At 35.8% G+C, this 25,496-nt stretch overlaps 1 protein-coding gene across 1 annotated transcript; it reads right to left on the bottom strand.

Annotated features, from left to right (window-relative positions):
• Positions 1-24,057: 24,057 nt before the first annotated feature.
• On the bottom strand, positions 24,058-24,977 carry LOC118531122 (cytosolic iron-sulfur assembly component 2A-like). Its single transcript, XM_036084990.2, has 2 exons — positions 24,839-24,977; positions 24,058-24,804 (listed from the first exon to the last, which is right to left on the bottom strand). The coding sequence occupies exons 1-2, from the start codon at positions 24,960-24,962 to the stop codon at positions 24,446-24,448; spliced, it is 483 nt and encodes a 160-aa protein (XP_035940883.1). The 5' UTR covers positions 24,963-24,977; the 3' UTR covers positions 24,058-24,445.
• Positions 24,978-25,496: the final 519 nt, after the last annotated feature.

Below are 25,496 nucleotides of genomic sequence, written 5' to 3'. Positions count from 1 at the left end.
CTGCCCTGTCTTTGGGTTCACTGATTTTTTCTTCTTCATTCAGTCTGCTGTTGAACTCCTCTACTGTATTTTTCAATTCACTTGTATTCTTCAACTCTGTGACTTCTATTTCATACTTTTAAATTTTCTCTTTGTTAAAGTTTTCATTTATTCTTCCATTATTTTCCCAAGCTCAGTGATCAAGTGCTTTTTCTGAGGTTTTATCTTTTTTTTCATCTGAAACATATTCCTCCCTTTCTTCACTTTTTTTTTTTTTTTTTACTATCTGTGTTAATTTCTATGCATTAGAAAAAGCAGCCACATCTCCCAGTCTTGAAAGAATGGCCTCATGTAGGAGATGAACCTTATTGCTCTTGGTTGTCTCTTAAACCTTTGTGATTGTCATGTAGCCTACTGTATTTTTATTGCCTTTCTATAGCTGAAAGTGTGCCAAGAGGGAGGATCTCAGTCAGCACCTAGATTATCTTTCTATGTTTTCAAACTACTTATCATAAATATTTTATTTTTTCAAAAGTATTCATTCTTTTAAAAATATTCTTCCAATGCAGCAAATAATCACCCTCTTTTGCTACAACTCTAAAGATGTTCACATGCATTGTCTGCCAAGTTAATCTCAAAATGCACATATTTATCTATTTACATAAAATTAATTTATTGACTAAAATGCAAGTCTCTTATGAATAACTGCATAGCACCTAACCTCTTTAAATAATATAATTTTGTCTATGGCACAAAATTAACAACAACAAAAAAGTATGAGTTAGGTCACTAGATTGCATTAAACAGATCTGATGTTGTATAATAAGAATGCAAACAGCAAGCTTTTTAAAAAATTTTTGTATGTTTAAAATTTTAATTCCAGTACAGTCAATATACAATGTTATTAGTTTCAGGTGTACAATACAATGATTCAACGATTCCATACATCACCCAGTGCTTCTCCTGACAAGTGCACTCCTGAATTCCCATTGTCTATTTCATCATCTTCCCATCCACCTCCACAGTGGTAGCCATCGGTTTGTTCTCAATAGTTAAAAAAAAAAAGCTTGTTGTTTTAAGTTTACATTCCAGTAGATAATTTATAGAAGACCTCATTGCCAAATTAGCAATTTTTCTGCTCAAGATATATTCATTATATTCAATGGATTATTCTTAAGGATTTTTATTATCAGACTACTTAATTTATCTACTGGCTTAGTTACTATCTTTAGTGTTAGAAAATTAGTATGAGCTACTGAATTTCATTTCTAATATAAAATTGTCAAGTCAGCAGGAGTAAATTTATGTCAGCTAGGATGTGTCTTTACACTTCCTCAGACAATAGGAATAAAGACCTCAAGAGTTAGCATTATCTTCTCCTTCACATATCTTAAATGGCTATTGGAATGGAATTCCCTCTGACTCACTGACGTGTTGATTACAGAAATCAGATCTGATAGCTTTAGCTGCTCTAAAACTAAATGAATTACCCATGTCTGTCTCTTGTTTCAGACACCTCACACAAAAAGATAGGATATCAGTAATAATTTAGTTAATTCACTTACAAAATACTCAAAGGAAACCTCTATAGTTTCTGTACTTCAAGAAATATTACTTCTTGGATCAGACCTACCAGTCAAAATAATAATATTGATAATAGGTGATATTTGAATGCCTAATATCTCAAACATTATCATGTCTCACTATTTATCACCTTTTTAATTCTTACAAATTAAAAAAAAAAAATGAAAAAGAAAGAAATCAAGGCGCAAGGAAATCCTAGTACCTTGTTCAAGATCACAGAGATTGAAACCTGGGCAGATTCACTTCAGATCTAGGATTAAAAATGGGATCCCTACTAGCAAAGATATGAAGATAGAAGTTGGGCATACAATACAATATGTTGGTCCCTTTTTTCCTTAGTTTTATCAACTTTGTAAAAGGGAGTAGAATTAATAGGGATAAAAAGTCAGTTGGGCCCACATTATGATAAACAATTATGGGTTTTGGAAGATAATAGGGACCTTGGATGGCTTTCTAGCAGAGGAGTAGCAAAATCAAAGTGTTGCCTTAAGGCGAAAGAAGATTAATGGTTCATGTTAATTTTAAACTGCTGTTAAACTATAATCTTGGCACTACTTTAGAAATGGGAGCACTAAGTTTGCCTTTGAGAAATGACATTACTCCATGGTTCCACTCGCAGATTTATAGTGAGTAAATGGATCACTTACTGGCATCTGTTAGGTTCTTTATGAATAATCTGGGACTGTATATTTACTTGGATGGACTTCTTGGTAAAAATGACAGAATGTAAATCCAAGCTAAAATTAATAATACACTGAAAATATTTTAATATTTAATTAAAAATATCCTAAAATGCTCATCATTTTTCATTTCTTTTGTCACCAACCTAATTCAGGCTCCTATAACCTCATGCACCAGAACAGTATGCATCAGCCTTCCAAATGGCCTCTAAACTTTAGTCTACTACATTCTAAGTTACATAGTCACATGATTCACCTCAAATGTTTCCAGTGACTCTTAATAACTAATCAGCATAATTCCAGATTTCTTAATCTGGTGTTTAAGACTTCCCAAAATATACACCTGAAACTAATATAACACCATATATTACTGAATGGAATTAAAATAAAAACTTAAAAGAACTTTCCAAAAATGCCCCTCAACCTGTCTGTTTAGTTTATCCCCAATTACAGTGTAATTTCTGGGTTATTTAGCAAGATTTCTTTCTTTCTTCCTTTCTCTATGGAGACAAAGCCTGGCATAGAGAAGAGGGATAATAATTGGGAACAGACATGGATTTAATTCTAAGTCACTTAACTTATGAAACCACAGTTTGCCATTTTGTTATAAAAGGGTTTTCATCTAGAAAGCTATTATAAGGATTAAAATAAAATATAGTGAAATAGATGCATTATTCCAATAAACATTACTGTATTCCAGGTCCTACACTAGGCACTGTGGCAATGACAAATATTCTAGAGACCAGGATTTAAAAAATACACATGGGTCAATGTTGGATTTGAGAGGGTATAGTAAGTATGCCAATTTCCCCCTTCTAAACTTCTAAACTCAAAATCAACTCAAAGACATAGAAAGAATGAGAATATCAATTTTGTTTATAACTGTGAGAGAAGATAGCTTAAAGGCCTATCCAAAGGCCTTTTCTAGAAACATCCTCTGCATCTAAAGAAATAAACATCAGGATGTCTATCTCAGCTGAGGGATAATTTGGTTCTGAAAAGCATATGCACTTGCCCAATAAAGCTGCCTTCCATTATTCTACAATGGACTGTCCAATCTTAGTATCATGTATAACCTGGGTCTTTAGGGCAGTTGTTTCATTGTGTTGTGTTTAAATTCCTTGCAGAATCTAGTAAAAACAGAAATGATGATAAATATTTCACTGCTGGCTTAAGCAGTGACATAATTAACTTGGCCTTGTCCTGACCTTTTTTCCTCCAGTACAGTTAATTCTCAGGTATCACTTGCCTCTTTCCCATTTACTTCCAAAGAACCATCTTTAAGTTCCTAAGGTAGTTGTTCATTTTTTATCTTTATCCTTTAATGTGGACATTAATAAGATAATTTTATCCTTGATGGTCTTCTCAGACATCTATTGAAATTTCCTGACATACATAAGAAAATTTGGAGAATATCAAGTACATCCACTGTATAACTTGCCCCAAAATGCAATTTTGTACTGCCATATCTCTTTCAGGGGTACATGCCAAATTTTATTTTCTAAATCTAAATCCTTTTCCCATTTATAAAAATCTAACATTTTTATATGGTTCCTTTATAAAAGTCTGCAGCTACCATGGAAGCAATTGGCTTTGATATTTGTTTTACATCCTCTATAATTATGTGATAACTATATGATCTATTTTCCAGAGAGAGACCCTTCTAAAAGTAAAACATGGCTATATTTATAGTCATATAGAAACAATATCAATAAGACAAGACAGTCCCAGGCAAACTGGGATTTATGATTACCCTACTTAAAATTGACCATAAGTCTCTACTGTTCCATCTAGCTTTTGTACAGACAGATTGGGTCAATATATAGTACAGAAGCAAGGCATAACAGTCTTTTTTATATCTACTTTAATTATTAATTCTTAGGGTGTACTATACTGTTTGTGGTTTATTGGAGGACCTCCGAGGAGTTCCACCTATATGGGTGTTTACCAACTACCTAAATACTGGGCCCAGACCCAGCATTTTTTCAGATGATATTCATCTGAAATCTCTCCTAACTTCCCAGAGATTTAATAATTGTGGATGCACAAGAGAATGGGTATGACATAATTCAACTTCTATAAATTTGTCTATTGCTCAAATCTATGATAATTTTTAATTCAGACTCCTAACACTTATTAGGCTAAGAGGATCTCACAAACCTATTTATTCCACATTCAGATTTAAAGTAGCTTCTTTAAAGTGGATAGCCCCAGAATTCACAACCTCTCAGATTTTTCAGTCCTAAAAGGAAGGTTGCCTTTAACCATGGAAAATAAAACCCCAGTATCAATAATGAAGTCCCATGGACTCTATTTGTTCCCCATCCTCTGAGTATGAGGTAGATACCCCTGACCTAGCAAAGTTCCAGAAACATAGGACTACTCTCTCTCTCTTTTAAGATTTGTTTATTTTAGGGAGAGAAAGAGAAGGGAAGAAAGTGTGGGGGAGGGGCAGAGGAAGAAGGAGAGAGAAACTCAAGCAGACTCCCCATTGAGTATGGAGCCCAATGTGGGGCCCAGTCTCACGACCCTGAGATCATGACCTCAGCCAAAATCAAGAGTCAGGCACTCAATCTACTGAGCCATCCAGCTGCCCCATACTCTGCTTTCTCTTGAATCAGGTTTGTTATACAATTAGTCTTAATTTCTGATTTCTTTTGAGAGGAGTAATTTACATTTATAACAGATAATTCTGTTGGCAATGTTCATAGCTTTATAATGTGAATAACCCTAGTCATTTACTCCCACTAAATGGTGTTCTGACCCATCCAATCATTCATGGCTATTGTCGGTTTCCCAAGGCCCCTGAATTCCATCAAATTTATTCTACTTATTTCTGTCCCTTGGAAAGAGTGTTTACCTTTTGGGTTTCTCTTATTTATATTCTTGCTCCCTATCTAGAAACTTAAACATGCTAGTATTCTTAGGATTCCAGTATGTCTCCAAATTTAACCATATAGAATTGGCAAAAGTTAAGGATTTCAAATATAAGAGTTATACATTAGCTGAGAGTATTCATTTTGAGCAAAGTTAGAAGATTGATAACTCAGATTTGGTTTAAGTTATCTTTTGTTAACTACTGAAGCATTAGCAAGCAATGAGCATCATATATAAAATCTGAACACAGCTCCCCAGTGTTTCCCAAGGTCCTTATAGATGTGTGCTTAAAATTCTATGATAAATTCCATCAGCTTTGAGTAAACAGATCAGAAATACAAAGACCAAAGGCCACTACCTTTTATACCATTAAACTGGGTGATAGGCCACTTCAGTGTTTAAGGGTTCTTTTATCATCTCTGTTACAGTTTCTTTGTTTTATTTATTATGCATTTGTCACACAGCTGGCCTGGCCATGAACTACCACTTATTCTTCAAAAAGATCTTACTTCTCCTGGGTAGAGTTATTCCATCTAGAGGAAATTCCCTCGTTCCAATATCTAGCCTGGGATTTGTTTCTACTAATTGTGGCCTTGCCTATTTCCCTTTAGTTTTATATCATACTCCTTTAACTTCTCTTAGATTCCTAATTCCATAAATTTCTTAAGTACTTCCCCCAGGGCACAAGCAACATCTGCATTTTAATAACTGAATCAACTTGAAATTTACTCAATAATTATTTCAGTATTTAAGCTGTCCAAATTGTATGTAATCTTATTCTATAGTTGTCCCAATCTTTAAACAGTGGGTTTCCCAGTTGGCTTTCTTGTTAATCTTCTATGTGCAACTGGAGAGAGTAAATGACACTTTTTTTAATCTTGGTTCTCTGGGTTATCTATTCCAGGCTTCCCGTGAGATCTCCTTTTTCTGATTGTTTGGATCTCTTCGAATTACCATTATTTTATAGCCTCATAATCATTAAAACTTACGTCTTTCTAGCATTCTTTCTAAAATAAATTATATCTAGGTATATGTTTTTAAAACATGGACCTTTTATTTTTTAAAATAGGATCCATTGGCTTCCAAAATATGAAGTTTCCTGTGAAGTTCATCTATTTTTTCCTATATTGTTCAATTCTTCTAAAATCTATTCTTTACTATTTTCAGAACAAAAGTTTTTTGTTTACTATCCTTATAACCATCCTCTTTCATTAAAAGGAGTGGTCCTAATCTAGGGAGGTGGACTGCAAATGTAGCAGGGTTTTTTGATTGTCACAATGACTGAAGGGATATTTGCTGGTTTGTTGTAGAATCTCAAATAGTGTCATAAATAGAATTATCCCCTACATTGAAACACTGTCCTGGCTAAAGTATCAGTACCAAGAACCCATCCATGGGAAAAAAACTAAAAATAATCAGCTTTATCTTTTTAATTGAGATGTAATTGACATAAAACATTATATTAATTTCAGGTATACAACATAATGATTTGATATTTGTTTATATTGCAAATGATTACAATAAGTCCAGTTAACATCCATCATCAACATAGTTGTTTTTTCTTATGATGAGAACTTTTAGGATCTATTCTCCTAGCAACTTTCAAATATGCAAAATTTAAAATTAACTACACAGCATGCTATATGTTACATCCCCATGACATTTGTTTTATAACTGGAAGTTTATACCCTTTGACTTCTACATCCTCCAATTCCACAATTCTGTTTACTGTACCATGAGCTTTTTGTTTTTGTTGTTAGATTCCACATCTGAGTGGAGATCTTTGAATTATTTCACTTAGCCTAATGCCCTCAAGGTCCATCATTGTGGTCACAATTGGCAAGATTTCCTTCTTCTTCATGGCTAAATACAGTCCACTTTGTGTATATGTATGTGTGTATACGTATATAATGTGTTTTCTTTAGCCATTCATCCATCAATGAATATTTAGATTGCTTCCATATCTTGGCAGTTATAAATAATACTGCAATGAACATGGATGTGCATATATCTTTTTGAGTTAGTATTTATCTGAAGACAATGAAAACACTAAGAAGTGGAATTGCTGGATCATCTGGTAGTTCTATATTTTAATTTTTTTGGAACCTCATACTGTTTCCACTGTGGCTATTACAATTTACATTCCCACCAGCAGTGTATGTGTTCCTTTTCTCCACATCCTTGCCAATACTTGTTATTTCTTGTCTTTTTGATATTAGCCATTCATACTGGTGATATCTCACTGCATTTCCCTAATGATTGGTGATATTGAACATATTTTCATGTACTTGTTAGACATCTGTATGTCTTCTTTGGAAAAATGTTCAGCTCTTTTATCCATTTTTTTAAAACCAGATTGTTAGACTTCTGCTATTGAATTATATGAGTTCTTAGTATATTTTTCATATTAATATTTTAGATATATCATTTGCAAATATTTTCTCCCATTCCATAGGTTGCCTTTTCAATTTACGGATGTTTTTTCTTTGCTGTGTAGAAGCTTTTTAAATTGATGTAGTCTCATTTGTTTATTTTTGCTTTTGCTGCCTTTGCTTCTAAGATGTCAAATCCAAAATTCATCACTAAGACCCATGTAAGAAATCTTACCGCCTATGTTTTCTTTTAGGAGTTTTGTGGTTTCAGGTATAGCATTCAAGTCTTTATCCATTTGAATTGGTTTTAGTGTATGGTGTAAGATAATAGTTCAATTTCATTCTTTTGTATGTGGCTGTCGAGATTTCCAACACTGTTTTTTGAATACACTATCCTTTTCCATTTTATATTCTTTACTTTTTTGTCATAAATTGACCATATAAGTGTTGGTTTATTCTGCTCTTTCTATTCTGTTGCATTGGTCTATGTGTATTTATACTAGTAACATACTGTTTTAATAGCTATATCTTTGTAATATAATTTGAATTCAGAAATTATGATGTCTCCAGTTCTTCTTTCTCAAGATTGCTTTGACTATTCATTGTCTTTTGTAGTTCTATACAAATTATAAGTTTGTCCTATTTATGTGAAAAATGCCACTTTGGAATTTTGATAGGGATTGTTTGGATTCTTTAGATTGCTTTGAATAGTATGGACATTTTAACAATATTTTTCCAATCCAAGAACATCAGGTATCTTTCCATTTGTGTCTTCAGTATTTTTCCCTCCTTGTCTTATAGTTTTCAGTGTACAGGTCTTTCACCTCTTTTGTTAAATTTATTCTTAGGTATTTTATTCTTTTTAATTCCATTGCAAATGGGATTTTTATTTCTTTTTGATAGTTATTAGTGGATAGAAATGCAACAAATTTTTATATTGATTTTTGTGTCCTGCCACGTTAATGAATTCTTTTTAGTTCCAACAGTGTTGTTTTTTTTTTAATGGAGTCTTTAGGATTTTCTATATATAATATCAGGTCATTTGCAAATAGTGACATTTTTTTTCTTTATGATTTGGGTACTTTTATTCCTTTTACTTGCCTATGTTGAATAAAATATCAAGAGTGAGCATTTTTGTTTTGTTCCTGATCTTAGAAGAAACACTTTCAGCTTTTACCATTGAGTATGATGCTAGCTGTGGGCTTGTCATATATGGCATTTATTATGTTGAGATATGTTCCTCTTTACCCACTTTATGAGTTTTTATCATAAATGGATGTTGAATGTTGTCAAATGTTTTTTGTACCTATTGAGATGATCGTATATTTTCTTATTCTACACTTTGTTAATATGTCATGTTGATTGGTAGATGTTGAATCATCCTTGCATTCCTGGAATAAATCACACTTGCTCCTGTTTCATTATTGATTTCAGTTTGCATCTATGTTCAAGAGGGTATTGGCCCATAATTCTCTTTTCTTGTGGCACCCTTGTTTGGTTGGTGTCAAGGGATGCTGCTTGAGGGTCTGACATCCAATCAGCCTGAATCTAGGTAGTAACTGAAATCCTCCCTTTTGGGACACTGTCAAATCATAGCATATACTTGTCTACAAGGAACCAATAAAAATAGGCTCCTTGGACAATCACAAATGTTTGAGAGACAACCAAGTATAGGGAAGGTTTGAACAGTAAAATTTATCCTTCCACACAAGATCATTACTTCAAAACTGAGAAAGGTAGCTATTTTATGTATTGCATAAAAACAGAAAGTCAAGCAATATGAAGACTCAGGAATATGTTCCCAATGAAAATACAAGAAAGGTCTTAAGAAAAAAACCTTAATAAAACAGATAAATATTTAGGTGATAAAAAGTTCAAAATAACAGGCACAAAGATGCTCACTGATCTTGGAAGAAGAATGGATGAACAAAGTAAGAACTTCAACAAAGAGATAAAATATAAAGGAAAGTATGAAATAGGGAAGTCACTGAGTTGAAGAATAATATACTAAAGGGGTTTAACAGGAGACTGATGGATCGGTGAACTTAAAGACAGGACAGTGGAACTTACCCAGTAAGAGCAGCAAAAAGAAAAAAAAAAAAAAGAATGAAGTGAAGATGGTTTAAGAAATGTATGGGACAATGTCAAGTGACCCAACATTTGCATTATAGGGGTCCCAGATAGAGAAGAGAGAGGAAAGGGGGCTGAAAAATTCCCTAATATGGAAAGGGAAACAGACACACAGATCCAGGAAGCCAACAAAGTTCCAAATTAGATGAACCCAGAGATACCCACACTGAGACACAGTATATAGTAAAAAGTGTCAAAAGTTAAAGACAAGGAAGGATCTTAAAAGGAAACCTCCACAGGAGTGCCTGGGTGGGCACTCTGACTCTTGGTTTTAGCTCAGGTCATGATCTGAAGGTTGTGAGATCAAACCTCAGCATGGATTCTGCTTGAGATTCTCTCCCTCTGCCCCCTCCCCCCCAACTTGCTCTCTCTAAAATAAAATCTTAAAAAAAGAAAAAAGGAAACATCCATAGAGCTAACAGCAAATTACTCAGCAGAAACCTTACAGGCCAAAAGGGAGTTCCACAATCTTTTCAAAAACTGAAGGAAAAAAAATTTCTAACCAAGAATACATGAATCAGGAAAGGAGAGAAAAAAGTTTTCCACACATCATCACTAGACCAGCCTTAGAAAAGTGTGCTAAGTAGTAACAGAAAAACATGAAATTATAAATCTCACTGGTAAAGGTAAATGTATAGTAAAATTTAGAATAATGTAATATTGTAAAGGTAGTATATTAGTTACTTATAAAGCTAGTTAAAAGTTTAAAAGACAAACATAGTGGAAAAAAAAACTAAGTACACTAATTTGTTAATAAATGCACAAGATAAAACATGAGGACAGGAAGTAAAAAATACAAAGCTTTAGAAAGTGTTCAAATTTCAGTTGCTTTCTACTCGAAATTGTGTTTATATGTATGCCTCATGGTAAGCACAAAACAAAAAACTAAAGTAGATACATAAAGAGAAAGGAATCTACACTTACCACTATAAAAAATCATCATGATAAAGGAAGAGAACAAGAAAAGAAGAAATAGAGGAAATACAAAAAAGTCAGAAATCAATTAACAACATGGCAGTAAGTCCATACCTATATATAACTACTTTAAATGAAAATAGACTAATTTTTAAAAATCAAAATACAGAGTGGCTGAATGAATAAAAAAATCTATATGCTGTCTCAAAGAGACTTACTTCAGATGTAAGGACACACACAAAATGAAAGTGAAGGGATAGAATAAGATCTCCCAAGCAAATGAAAACTAAAATTTGGTGTAGAATCACTTAGGAAAAAAAAAAAGATTTTTGTTCAAGAAAATAGACTTTACAACAACGACTGTAATAAGAGACAAGAACATTACATAATGATAAACGGTCAATCCAAGAAGAGGATATAACATCTGTAAACACTTATGCACCCAACAAAAAAGCACCAAAATATATAAAGCAAATATTAGCAGACCTAAAGGGAGAAATAGCAATCAGCAATATAATAATAGTGGAAGAGTTTATACTCCACTTTCTCCAATGGATAGATAATCCACAGATAATAAAATGCAGTTAAGCTACACATTAGAGTGATGAACTTGAAAATATACAGAATATTTCATTTAAAATTATCAGAATATACAGGGAATATTCTCTAGGGCAGATCATGTATTAGACTACAAAACAGATATTGAAATCATATGATGCATCTTTTCCAACCACAATGGTATGAAAATAGGAAACAGTTACAAGAAGAAAACTGGAAAATTCACAAAAATGTCACAATTAAACAATACGATATTGAACAGCCAATGGGTCAATGAAGAAATCAAAGGATAAATTAAAAATACCTGGCAACAAAGAAAAATAGAAATACAACATACCAAAATTCATGGGTTGCAGTAAAAGATTCCTTCTAAGGGGAAATTCATATGGATATAGGCCTACAACAAGAAAGATCTCAGACAACATAATTTTACACCTCCAGGTGCTAGGAAAAAAAATGCAAATGAAGTCCAACCTTAGGATAAAAAAGGAATAAAAAAAACTATATGCTGTCTAAAAGAGATTTATTTCAGATGTAAGGACACACACAAAATGAAAGTGAAGGGATAGAAATAAGTAGGTGTTACAACTGATACCAGAGAAATACAAAGGATCATGAGTCAACTATGACTAACTATAGGCCAACACATTAGACAACCTGAAGAGAGAAATTTCTAGAAACCTACAACCTACCATTGGGAGCTTTTTGATTACAGGTACAACATCTAGGATCAGATGTCTTCACTGGTGAATTCTTTCAAACATTCAGAGAAAAATACTAATCCTTTTCACACTCTTCAAAAAGTGGAAGAGGAGGGATCACTCCCAAACTCGTTTTATGAGGCCAACATCAGCCTGATACCAGAAGTTGGCAGAATTTGTAGCACCAGTAATCTGTCTCCCAATATTGACAATAATCCACTGGCCAGAATATGTTTCATAAAACAATTTTGGAACTCTGAAATCTGTCGAAGGCTTGCAAATTCCAAATGAAGACTTGGATGGTAAATTGTGATTCATTTTGGTCAATTTAATCTCTTAGCCCAGTATCAGATACTCAGCTACACGGCAGGCAGCTGAGCAGCTTGTAGGCAGCATTTAGGAGCCACTGTGGGCAAAAAGGACCTGTCCGCCAAAGACTGGTGAGTTTTGCTCTGATTACTGATTGTCTGCCCCTCTGTGATGAGATGCAGCAGGAGGTGCTGTCATTGTTGTTGCACCACTCCTCATTGTTGTAAGACCCTCCCCTGGCAGGAGTAACTGTCTTCATTTTATGCTTTTTCCACTTTCGGGAGCCAGGCAATAAAGAATAGAACATTCTGGGGCTCCTGGGTGGCTCAGTCGTTAAGCGTCTGCCTTCGGTTCAGGTCGTGATCCCAGGGTCCTGGGGTCGAGCCCCACATCTGGCTCCCTGCTCAGCGGGAAGCCTGCTTCTCCCTCTGCCACTCCCCCTGCTTGTGTTCCCTCTCTCACTGTGTCTCTCTCTGTCAAATAAATAAATAAAATCTTAAAAAAAAAAAAAGAATAGAACATTCAGAAACAACTATATATACACAGGGAAAATTAGAAAGTAACTGTGTCTACCCCAGGAGAGTCTCAGAGAAAACATGAAAAGATGTTACATTTACACCTCCACTGGATGCTTGACACAGAGATAGCCAACAAAAACAATCACCAAAAAAAAAAAAAGCAAAACCTGAGAAACAGAATCTGGTGTTCAGTATTACCATATTACTATATACAAAGGTCCAGAGGTTAAAAAAAAAAAAAATCACAATGCATACAAAGAAACAGGAATGTATGGACAATTCAAATGGAATAAAAAAAATCAACAAAATCATCTGCCCTGTATATCTGCCTCTACTTTTTCACAAAGTCTTTTTTTTTTAAGATTTTATTTATTTGTCAGAGAGAGAAAGAGCATACACACAAGTGGGTTAAGCAGGGAAGCGGCAGGCAGAGGGAGAAGCAGGCTTCCCCACTGAGCAAGGAGCTGATGTAGGACTCAATACCAGGCCCCTGGGATCATGACCTGAGCGAAAGGCAGATGCTTAACCAACTGAACCACCCAGGTATCCCCACAAAGTCTTTAAAACACCCATCTTAAAGATGCTCAAAGAACTAAAGAAAGATATGGTCAAGAAAACCATGTATGAACAAAATGGTAATATCAATAAACAGAAAACCTAAAAAAAAAAAACAAAACTGGATGTGAAAATAAAATTACTCAGATGAAAATTTCACTAGAAAGATTCAAAAGTAGGTTTGAGTAGTCAGAATAAAGAATCAACAAATTTGAAGATAGAATAAAGGAAATTTTTGAGTCTGAGGAACAGAAAGAAAAGAAAGAAGAAAAAGTGAACAAAATTTAAGGGACCTGTGGGACAACACAAGCATACCACATATGCATCATTAGAGTCCCAAAAGGAGAAGAGAGAAAGGGGCAGAGAGAATATTTGAAGAAATAATAGCTGAAAACTCCCAAAATGTGATTAAATACACAAATATAAACATCCAAGAAGCTCAAAGAACTTCCATAAGATGAACTCAAGGAGATGCACACTGAAACACATTATAATCAAACTTTCAAAAGACCGAGTATTTTGAAATAAGCAAAGAAAATTATCACATACAAGGGATGTTCAATAAGATAAAAAGGAGATTTCTCTTCAGTAACTGTGGAATCCAGAAGACAGTGGGCCAATATATTTAAAGCGCTAAAAGAAAATATCAACAAAGAATCTTATATCCAGGAAAGCTGTCCTTTACAAAGAAGGGCAGAATGAAGACATTCCCAGATAAACAAAAGCTGGATAATTCTGTGACCACTAGACCTGCCCTGCCAGGAATGTTCAAAGAAGTCCTAAAAAGTGAAATAAAAGGTTACTAGTTAATGACTTTATTGAAATCTTTATTTCTCCATACAACATAAAGGTAAATACATGAGAAATTATAAATGCTAGTATTATAACAATGCTTTGTAATCACTTTTTGTTTTCTACATGATTTGAGATTAATACATTTAAAGAAAAAAATAATGTAAAGTTAGTAATTTCAAATCTTAATGTTTACAAATTTAAGAGACATGCATTTAAAAGAAATATTAGTTTGTTTCAAGGTGCAGAGTGTATAAAAATGTAATTTTGTGATATTAACAACCAAGAGTGTAAACGAAGCTGTAAAAGAGCAGTTTTTATATGTTATGGAAGTTAAAGTAATATAGATTATAAATATAAGTTATAACTTTAGGGTGTTAACTGTAATCTCCATGGTAACCACAAAGGAAAGAGCTATAAATACACAAAAAAAAAAATGAGAAAGGAATTTAAACATTTTATTACAAAAAATCAAACACAACAGAAGAGAGTAATGCAGGAAAATTAGGGACAGAACTATGGTAAGGTGTATAGAAACCAAATTGCACAACGACAGAAGTAATCCTTTTTTATCAGTAATTACTTTAAATGTAAATGGATTAAACTCTCCAATCAGAAGGCAGAGATTGGCAGGATGGATTTTAAAAACATGATCTAACAATATGTGTCTTTAGATCTCAAGCAGACAGCAAACAGGTTAAAAGTGAAAGGATGGAAAAAAGATGCCATAAAATAGTAATAACCACCCCTACCTTTTTTTTTTAACTAATATCAGACAAAAGAGACTTTAAATCAAAAAAGTTTACAAGAGATGAAGATGTAACAATTATAAACACTTACATACCTAATGAAAAATCGTTAAAGTATATGAAACAAAAAGTGACAGAAATGAAGGGAGAAATAATTCTACAATAATAGCTGGAGACTTTAATATCCCCCTCAAAATAATGAATAGGACAACAAGACAGAAGACAAACAAAGGCGAGAGGACTTAAAAAACACAATAACCCAAATAGATCTAACAGATTTTTAGAGAACAATCCAACAACAGAATACACATTTTTCTCAACTGCACATGGAACATTTTCCAGGATAGACCCTACATTAAGTCACAGATTGTCATGGTAGATTAGAAACGATATATATCATACAAGGTATCTTCTTTGACCACAAAGGGATGAAGTTAGAAATAAAAACCAGAAGGAAAACTAGAAAATTCACGAAATAGTGGTTATTAAATAATACATTTTAAAAAGTCACTGGATCACGGAAGTTATCATAAGGGAAATTAGAAAATACTTACAAAAACACAACATATCAACATAGCAAAAGCAGTGCTAAGGGAGAAACCCATAGCTATAAATAATTATATTTAAAAGAAGATCTCAAATTAATAACCTAACCTTATGACTTAAAGACAAGATGAAGAACAAAATAAAGCAAAAAGTAGCAGAAGGAAGGAAATAAAGAATAGAGCAGAAATAGAATGGAGAGTAGAAAAATGGAGAAAATCAGTGAAACCAAAAGTAACTTCTTTGAAAAGATCAATAAAATTTACAACCCTATAGCTAGATGTAAAAAAGACTTAAATTATTAAAGTCATAATACATAAATAAAAGGGATTATGAGAATATTATGAATATTACATGTCAACAAAACACAGATCCTGTTAAGATTAAATCATAAAGAAATAGAATATCTGAATAGACATAAAACTAGTAAGGACATTGAATCAGTCATCAAAAATCTCCCAAAAAGGAAAGCCCTGGACCTGATGGCTTCACTAGTGAATGCTACCACAATATATATATATATACATATATATATTTTTTTAATTTTATTATGTTATGTTAGTCACCATACAATACATCATTAGTTTTTGATGTGGTGATCCACAATCCATTGTTTTCATATAACACCCAGTGCTCCATGCAGTATGTGCCCTCCTTAATACCAATCACCGGGCTAACCAATACCCCTCCCACCTCCCCTCTAAAACCCTGTTTGTTTCTCAGAGTCCATAGTGTTTCATGGTTCATCTCTACCTCCAATTCCCACCCCCCATTTTTCCCTTCCTTCTCCTAATGTCCTCCATGCTATTCCTTAAGTTCCACAAATAAGTGAAACCGTATGATAATTGACTTTCTCTGCTTGACTTATTTCACTTAGCATAATCTCCTCCAGTCCCATCCATGTTGATGTAAAAGTTGGGTATTCATCCCTTCTGACAGCTGAGTAATATTCCATTGTATATATGGACCACATCTTCTTTATCCATTCATCTGTTGAAGGGCATCTCGGCTCTTTCCACGGTTTGGCTATTGCGGACATTGCTGCTATGAACATTGGGGTGCATATGGCCCTTCTTTTCACTACATCTGTGTCTTTGGGGTAAATACCGAGGAGTGCAATTGCTGGGTCATAGAGTAGCTCCATTTTTAAATTTTTGAGGAACCTCCACACTGTTTTCCAAAGTGGCTGTACCAACTTGCATTCCCTCCAACAGTGTAAGAGGGTTCCCCTTTCTCCACAACCTCTCCAACATTTGTTGTTTCTTTCCCTGTTCATTTTTGCCATTCTAACTGGTGTAAGGTGGTATCTCAATGTGGTTTTGATTTGAAGTTCCCTGATGGCTAATGATGATGAACATTTTTTCATGTGTCTGTTGGCCATTTGTATGTCTTCTTCAGAGAAGTGTCTTTTCGTATCTTCTGCCCATTTTTTGACTTGATTATTTGTTTTTTGGGTGTTGAGTTTGAGAAGTTCTGTATAGATCTTGGATACCAGCCCTTTATCTGTAGTGTCATTTGCAAATATCTTCTCCCATTCTGTGGGTTGCCTCTTTGTTTTGTTGACTGTTTCCTTTGCTGTCCAGAAGCTTTTTATCTTGATGAAGTCCCAAAAGTTCATTTTTGCTTTTGTTTCAGTAGCTTTTGGAGATGTATCTCAAAAGAAGTTGCTGTGGGCAATGTCAAAGAGGTTACTGCTTATGTTCTCCTCTAGGATTTTGATGGATTCCTGTCTCACATTGAGGTCTTTCATCCACTTTGAATTTATCTTTGTGAATGGTGTTAGAGAATGGTCGAGTTTCATGCTTCTGCATGTGGCTGTCCAATTTTCCCAGCACCATTTATTGAAGAGACTGTCTTTTTTCCATTGCATGTTTTTTCCTGCTTTGTCAAAGATTATTTGACCAGAGAGTTGAGGGTCCATATCTGTGTTCTCTATTCTGTTCCATCGGTCTATATGTCTGTTTTTGTGCCAGTACAATGATGTCTTGGTGATCACTGCTTTGTAATATAGCTTGAAATTGGGCAACGTGATGCCCCCAGCTTTGTTTTTCTTTTTCAACATTTCCTTGGTGATTTGGGGTCTTTTCTGATTCCATACAAATTTTAGGATTGTTTGTTCCAGCACTTTGAAAAATGTCATTGGAATTTTGATTGGGATGGCATTGAAGGAATAGATTGCTCTGGGTAGCACAGATACTTTAACAATGTTTATTCTTCTGATCCATGAGCATGGAATATTTCTCCATCTTTTTGTGTCTTCTTCAATTTCTTTCATGAGTGTTCAGTAGTTCCTAGAGTATAGATCCTTTACCTCTTTGGTTAGGTTCATTCCGAGGTATTTTATGGTTTTTGGTGCTATTGTAAATGGAATCGTTTCTCTAATTTCTCTTTCTACAGTTGCGTTGTTAGTGTATAAGAAAGCAACTGATTTCGGTGCATTGATTTTGTATCCTGCCACATTACTGAATTGCTGTATGAGTTCTAGTATTTTGGGGGTGGAATCTTTTGGGTTTTCCACATAAAGTATCATGTCATCTGCGAAAAGAGAGAGTTTGACTTCTTCTTTGCCAATTTGAATACCTTTTATTTCTTTTTGTTGTCTGATTGCTGTTGCTAGGACTTCTAGTACTATGTTGAACAATAGTGGCGAGAGTGGGCATCCTTGACATGTTCCTGATCTTAAGGGGAAGGCTCTCAGCTTTTCCCCATTGAGGATGATATTCGCTGTGGGTTTTTCATAGATGGATTTTATGAACTTGAGGAATGTTCCCTCTATCCCTATACTCTAGAGAGTTTTAATCAGGAAAGGATGTTGTATTTTGTCAAATGCCTTTTCTGCATCAATTGAGAGGACCATATGGTTCTTCTTCCTCCTCTTATTAATGTGTTCTATCACGTTGATTGATTTGCGAATGTTGAACCACGCTTGCATCCCAGGGATAAATCCCACTTGGTCATGGTGGATGATCCTTTTAATGTATTGTTGGATCCTATTAGCTAGGATTTTGTTGAGGATTTTGGAATCCATATTCATCAGGGATATCAGTCTGAGATTCTCCTTTTTGATAGGGTCTTTGCCTGGTTTGGGGATTAAGGTAATGCTGGCCTCATAGAATGAGTTTGGAAGTTTTCCTTCTATTTCTATTTTTTGAAACAGCTTCAGTAGAATAGGTATTATTTCTTCTTTGAATGTTTGGTAGAATTCCCCAGGGAATCCATCAGGCCCTGGACTCTTGTTTTTTGGGATGTTTTTGATCACTGCTTCAATCTCGTTACTGGTTATTGGCCTATTCAGGTTGTCAATTTCTTCCTGTTTCAGTCTTGGCAGCTTATAGGTTCCCAGGAAGGCCTCCATTTCATCCAGATTGCTCAGTTTATTGGCATATAGTTGTTGATAATAATTTCTAATAATTGTTTCTATTTCCTTGGTGTTAGTCATGATCTCTCCCCTTTCATTCATAATTTTATTAATTTGGGTCCTTTCTCTTTTCGTTTGGATTAGTCTAGCCAGTGGTTTATCGATTTTATTAATTCTTTCAAAGAACCAACTTCTAGTTTCGTTGATCTGATCTACTGTATTTCTGGTTTCTAATTCATTGATTTCTGCTCTAATTTTAATTATTTCTCTTCTAATGCGTGGCTTAGGCATCGTTTGTTGCTTTTTCTCTAGTTCTTTAAGGTGTAGAGTTAGTTGGTGAATTCTGGATTTTTCTATTTCTTTGGCTGAGGCTTGGATGGCTATGTATTTCCCCCTTAGGACCACCTTTGCAGTATCCCATAGGTTTTGGACCAATGTGTTTTCATTCTCATTGGTTTCCATGAATTGTTTAAGTTCTTCTTTGATTTCCTGGTTGACCCAAACATTCTTGAGCAGAGTGGTCTTTAGCTTCCAAGTGTTTGAATTTCTGCCAAATTTTTTCTTGTGATTGAGTTCCAGTTTTAAAGCACTGTGGTCTGAGAATATGCAGGGAATAATCTCAATCTTTTGGTATCGGTTGAGACGTGATTTGTGACCCAGTATGTGGTCTATTCTGGAGAAAACTCCATGCACGCTCGAGAAGAATGAGTATTCTGTTGTTTTAGAGTGGAATGTTCTGTAAATATCTATGAGGTCCATCTGGTCCAATGTATCATTCAAAGCTCTTGTTTCCTTGTTGATTTTCTGCTTAGATGATCTGTCTATTGCTGAGAGTGGAGTATTGAGGTCTCCTACAATTAACGTATTGTTATCAACATGACTCTTTATTTTGGTTAACAGTTGGCTTATGTAGATGGCTGCTCCCATGTTGGCGGTATAGATATTTACAATTGTTAGATCTTGTTGGATAGACCCTTTAAGAATGATATAGTGTCCTGGGGCACCTGGGTGGCTCAGTCGTTAAGCATCTGCCTTGGCTCAGGTCATGATCCCAGGGTCCTGGGATCGAGTCCCGCATCGGGCTCCCTGATTAGCGGGAAGCCTGCTTCTCCCTCTCCTACTCCCCCTGCTTGTGCTCCCTCTCTCGCTGTGTCTCTCTCTGTCAAATAAATAAATAAAATCTTTAAAAAAAAAATGATATAGTGTCCTTCTGTGTTTCTAATTACAGACTTTAGTTTAAAATCTAATTGTTCTGATATAAGAATTACTACCCCAGCTTTCTTTTGAGGTCCGCTGGCATGGAAGATGGATCTCCATCCCTTCACTTTCAGTCTGGATGTATCTCTAGGTTCAAAATGAGTCTCTTAAAGGCAGCATATGGATGGGTCCTGTCTTTTTATCCAATTTGCAACCCTGTGCCATTTTATGGGAGCATTTAGGCCATTCACATTGAGAGTGATTATTGAAAGATATGAATTAATTGTCATCATGTTGCCTGTGAAGACGTTTTTATAGATTGTCCCTGTAAATTTCTGTTGTATATCACTCTTGGGGTCTTTCTCCTTTTATAGAACCCCCCTTAATATTTCTTGCAGGGCTGGCTTAGTGGTCACATATTCTTTCAGTTTCTGCCGGTCGTGGAAGCTCTGCATTTCTCCATCCATTCTAAATGACAGCCTTGCCCAATAAAGTATTCTTGGCTGCATGTTCTTCTCATTTAGTACCCTGAATATGTCTTGCCAGGCCTTTCTGGCTTGTCAGGTCTCTTTGGATAGGCCTGACATTATTCTGATGTTCCTCCCTCTGTACGTAAGGAATCTCTTCCCCCTAACTGCCCTTAAGATGGTTTCCTTGGTTCTAAGATTTGCAAGTTTTACTATTACATGCTGGGGTGTTGGCCTGTTTTCCTTGATCTTGCAAGGGGTCCTCTCTGCCTCTAGGACGCGAATATTTGTTTCATTCCCCAGATTAGGGAAGTTCTCAGCTACAATTTGCTCAAATACATCTTCTAGTCCTCTCTTTCTCTCCACTCCCTCAGGGATTCCAATTATTCTGACATTGGAATGCTTCATGGTGTCACTTATTTCTCTGATTCTATTTTCATGGATTCTGAGTTGTTTTTCCCTGGCCTCCTCTTTTCCCTTTTTATCTTTTATATTGTCTTCCAGGTCACTTATTCGTTCTTCTGCCTCACTTACCCTAGCTGTTAGATTATCTAGATTGGATTGGATCTCATTGATAGCATTTTTAAGTTCTGCCAAGTCAGCTTTCATTTCTGCCCTTAGAGAGTCTATGTTGCCATTAATTGATTTCTCCATTCTAGCCATTGTCTTCACAATTGCTAGCCTGAATTCCATCTCTGACATCTTGGTTATATCTGCATCCATTTGTAAATCTGCAGCATAAGTCATAATCTCTGAGTCTTTTCTATTTTGGAGGCTCCTCCTCCTAGTCATTCTGTTGATGGGTGTTTGAGGGAACGTATAGTCCAAATTATTGAGCAGAACCCAAGCAAGATGGACCTGTTTCTGGGATCTTAGGGTTGCTGGCCTCTTGTTTTCCCAGACTGTCTTCTGGGGGAGGGGTCTGCCATGCTGTCACTCAGGCAACCCTGTTTGGATGGAGTTGCCCTACCCTGTTTGGCGGGGGATGGGCTCAGCGGGAATCAGTTTTGGGGGCTTTTGTTCTCTGGTGGCTTACCCTGGCAGCTTTCCGTGTTTCTTCCTCGAGTCACAGCAGAAGAGACCGTTTCCAACCCTCTGACTCAGAGCAGAGAGACCGCAGTCTGTTCTTCAGTGAGCTCTCCAGGCCACACTGTCTCCGTTTCTGTCTGTGCTGCTATAAACTGCAGCATCCTGGGTTGTGTGCCCCTCCGCAGAGCCCCCAGTCCTGCCTCCAGGTCGGGGCACGTCTCTGCCCTTTGTGCTTCTAAAACCACCAGCCACTCCCAGTTTGCTCGCGGAACCTTGCCCCTCCGGGTTTCCGCCCTGGGGGCTGCCCTGAAGTCCTTTCCCCACTGCTACTGGTCTGCGAGTCTGTGCCCGTCCCCAGCACGCGAGGCTGTCGTTCACTGGCGGTGTAGGATCCCCACGGCCAGGTTCCCTCCCGCTGCCATTTATCCTCTGATATCTGCCTGCAGAATCTCGGCTCCCCGCTTCATACCTCAAAACCAACCGCCTGCAATATTCTGCTTGTAGAGATCCAGATCTTCTTACATTTCAGGCTGGTTTCGTGGGTGCTCAGAGTGGTCTGGTAGATATCCAGCTCAATTCCGGGGACCAGTTGAAATAGGGTCCCCTACTCCTCTGCCATCTTTCCTTCAAGCTCACTACCAAACATTTAAAGAAGAACTAATACTAATCCTTCTCAGACTTTTCCAACAAACAGAACATTTTCTAACTCATTCTATGAGACCAAAATTAACCTGATGTGAAAAACAGGCAAAAATACAAGAAAAAAACACTACAGACCAATAACCTTTATAAACATAGATGCAAAAATATTCAACAAAAATACTAGCAAGCAGAGTTCTGCAGCATATTAAAAGAATTAAACACCATGATAAAATGGGATTTATTCCTAGAATATAAGTATATTTCAACTTATGAAAATTGACCATATAATATGCCATATCAAAATAAAGGAAAAAAATCATCCCAATTGCTGCATAAAAAGTGAAAATCCAACACCTTTCATGACAACAACACCCCATAAACTAGGAACAGAAGGAAACTGTCTCAATATAATAAAAATCGTATGTAAAACTCATGGTGAACTCCATACTTAGAGGAAACACTTTCTTTTCAACATTAAGTTCAGAGGGGCGCCAGGGTGGCTCAGTCGTTAAGCGTCTGCCTTTGGCTCAGGTCATGATCCTAGGGTCCTGGGATCGAGCCCCACATCAGGCTCCCTGCTCGGCGGGAAGCCTGCTTCTCCCTCTCCCACTCCCCCTGCTTGTGTTCCCTCTCTCGCTGTGTCTTTCTCTGTCAAATAAATGAATAAAAAAATCTTAAAAAAAAAAAAAAACAAAAAACATTAAGTTCAGGAACAAAGTGAGAATGCCCACTTTCAACACTTTAATTCAACATAGTACTGGAAGTTCTAGTTAGGACAATTAGACAAAAAAGAAAAAGACATTCAAATTGGAAAGGAAGAGGTAAACTTATCTTTGCAAGTTATATGATCTTATATGTAGAAAGTCCTAAAGAGTAAAAAAAAAAAAAAAAAAAAAAAAAAATCAGAATAAATGAATTTCAAAAACTAGCAGGATACAAAGTCAAATGGAAAAATCAGTTACATGTCTAGACAAGAACACTGAACAATCTGAAAAGGAAATTACAAAAACAATGTTATCACAAAGAATAAAATATTTAGGAATAAACTTAAGTCAAAGACTTACACAATGATAATTATAAAACATTGCTGAAAGAAAAAGATATAAATCAATCAAAACATACTCCATGTTATTGGATTAGAAGACAATATTTTTAATCAAAATCCCAATGACATTTTTTTGCAGATACAGAAAAACCAATCCTAAAATTCATAAGAAATCTTAAGGGATCCCAAATTGCCAAAATAATCTTGATAAAGAAGAACAAAACAAGAAGACTCACATTTCCTTATTTCAAACCCTACTACAATGCTACAGTAATCAAAACACTTTGGGGTTGGCATAAAACAGGTATATAGGGCATTGGAATAGAAAATAAATGAACCCTCATATATATGGTCAAATAATTTTTTACAAGGGTACCCAAACCACTCAGTGGGGAAAAGACAGTCTTTTCAACAAATGGTGCTGGGAAAAATTGGATATTGAGGCAAAAGAATAAAATTGATCCTTACCTAATATCATATAAAAATTAATTCAAAACTGGTTGAGGACCTAAATTTAAGACCAAAAACTATACAACTCTTAGAAGAAAACAAAGACGGGGGGAGGAGCAAGATGGCAGAGGAGTAGACCTAAATTTCATCTGGTCCCAGGAATTCAGCTAGATAGAGATCAAACCATTCTGAACACCTACAAACTCAACAGGAGATCGAAAAAAAGAATAGCAGCAACTCTCTGAACAGAAAAGCGACCACTTTCTGGAAGGTAGGATGTGCGTGCAGAGAAGTGAATCCAAGGTGATATTCGGGAGGATAGATGGCGGGGGAGGGAGCCTCCCTCAGCCGCTACTGGCAAGTGATAGAGCAGCAGAGCACAAAATCGGAACTTTTAGAAGTCGGCTCTGGTGAGGGACATTGCTCCAGTGACTAAGTGGGGGGTGGAACCCTCACTGCAACAGTGTGGTCTGAAGACCCTCGGGGTCACAGAAAGACCAGCTTCTTTCCCATGACTCTTTAGTCTTTCAAAGTTAATTTTTTTTTACTTTTTTTTTTGAATTTTTCTTTTTCCCTTTTTCAACCAACATCTTATCAATCCCCCCCCTTTTTTTTTTACAAGAATCATCTCTGTTTTATTTATTCTACAGAGTAATGATTTAAATTGAATACACTTGGGCACAGTAAATATTTGACATGAAAAGTAGTTATTATCAGAAGAGGCATCAGAAAAATAGCAACTCATCTGACACATAATCACCAGAAAATATTTTTCTGTCCAATCACTTAAGTGTTACAAATCCTGAGAATGTTATACACTGAACAAACTAGGTACTACTTATAATTAAAGTATCATCTGTTAAATCATCTGCTTGCAAATCATCTGTTAAAAAAACACCTTGAGGTACAAATCACCTATGTATTAAACATGTCTTTTACATTTTACAAAGAATTTAAACAAAAATATCAAAGTTAACTGGCTCTTAAAACAACTATTAGTCAGGCTCAAGGACACACTGTTCCACAATTTCCCGTAAGTTGGGGTTTTCCATTGCAGCTGCCACTCGCTCTTTGTCATTTATCTGCTTGTTGATGTCTTCCTCTGTTGAGTGGGTTCCTTCAGAAATGTAGATTTCCAACTTATGTTTAAACGGTAAATACTGCTGAAGTTTTACTCTTAAGCACAGCCCAATAAGGGTTGCCAAAGAGCAGTGAGGTACTGTTGGTGTGAACCTGATAGTAACCAAATAGTCTTCTTCATTTATCTCCTGAACCTCCACACTACTTTCCGTTACCACTTCCAGTTCTTCTAAAGTATTGGGCTTCTCTGGGTCCCGGATAGTTCGAATCAAATAACACCAAACGCTGTCCTGGGTAAAATTAGTTACCATAAACCTCTAGCGCTTTTTCATCCATGATCCGGGGCTGCCGGGCAGCTCCCCACTCAAACAGGCCGGAGAGCCACAGGACTCTGCTCAGCGTCCAGGAGAGCAGCCCGGACACCCGCCCCATCCTCACACTCTGCCATCCCTGGCAACTGTCCCATCCGAGCCACCATCTCTCAGCAGCAGGCCTCGCAATTTATCAACATCCTGGTCTTCAAATGCAATCCCTTTTTTAAAAATCTTTTTTATTTTACATTTTTAGAGTCATATTCTATCCCTTCATAGTAGTTAACCTTATTTATGGTATAAGTTGTTCTCTCTTTAAAATTGTGGGATACAGTTTCTTCTAACAGACCAAAATATACCCTAAATCTCTAGTGTATGGCTTTGTTCTAGTCTCCTGCCTGATCACATTCTCTCCTTTTTTTTTTTTAATCCTCTTCTTTCTTTTTTCAACCAACTTCTTATATTATCAATTTCTTTTATAAAATCTTTTATAATTTTCATCTTTACAGTCATATTCCATCTCTTCATTGTATTTACCCTTATTTTTGTACATATATAAGTTTTTCTTTCTTTAAAATTTTGGGAGGCACTTTCTTCTAACAGACCAAAATATGCCCAAAATCTAGGGTGTGGCACTGATCTATGCACCAGCCTG

The sequence above is a fragment of the Halichoerus grypus genome, chromosome 6 (assembly GCF_964656455.1).
Source record: "Halichoerus grypus chromosome 6, mHalGry1.hap1.1, whole genome shotgun sequence".
In the NCBI taxonomy this organism is placed as follows: Eukaryota; Metazoa; Chordata; class Mammalia; order Carnivora; family Phocidae; genus Halichoerus; species Halichoerus grypus.
The sequence above is the reverse complement of the archived record's forward strand: the minus strand, read 5'-3'. Positions and strand labels throughout refer to the sequence as shown.

Bases quoted from the DNA above. Each gene is read 5' to 3' on its own strand.
- LOC118531122 (XM_036084990.2), bottom strand. From the start codon at position 24,962: ATGGGGCGGGTGTCCGGGCTGCTCTCCTGGACGCTGAGCAGAGTCCTG. The intron at 24,805-24,838 runs GTAACTAATTTT...GCGTTTGGTGTT, and splicing joins AAAAGCGCTAGAGGTTTATG to ATTTGATTCGAACTATCCGG.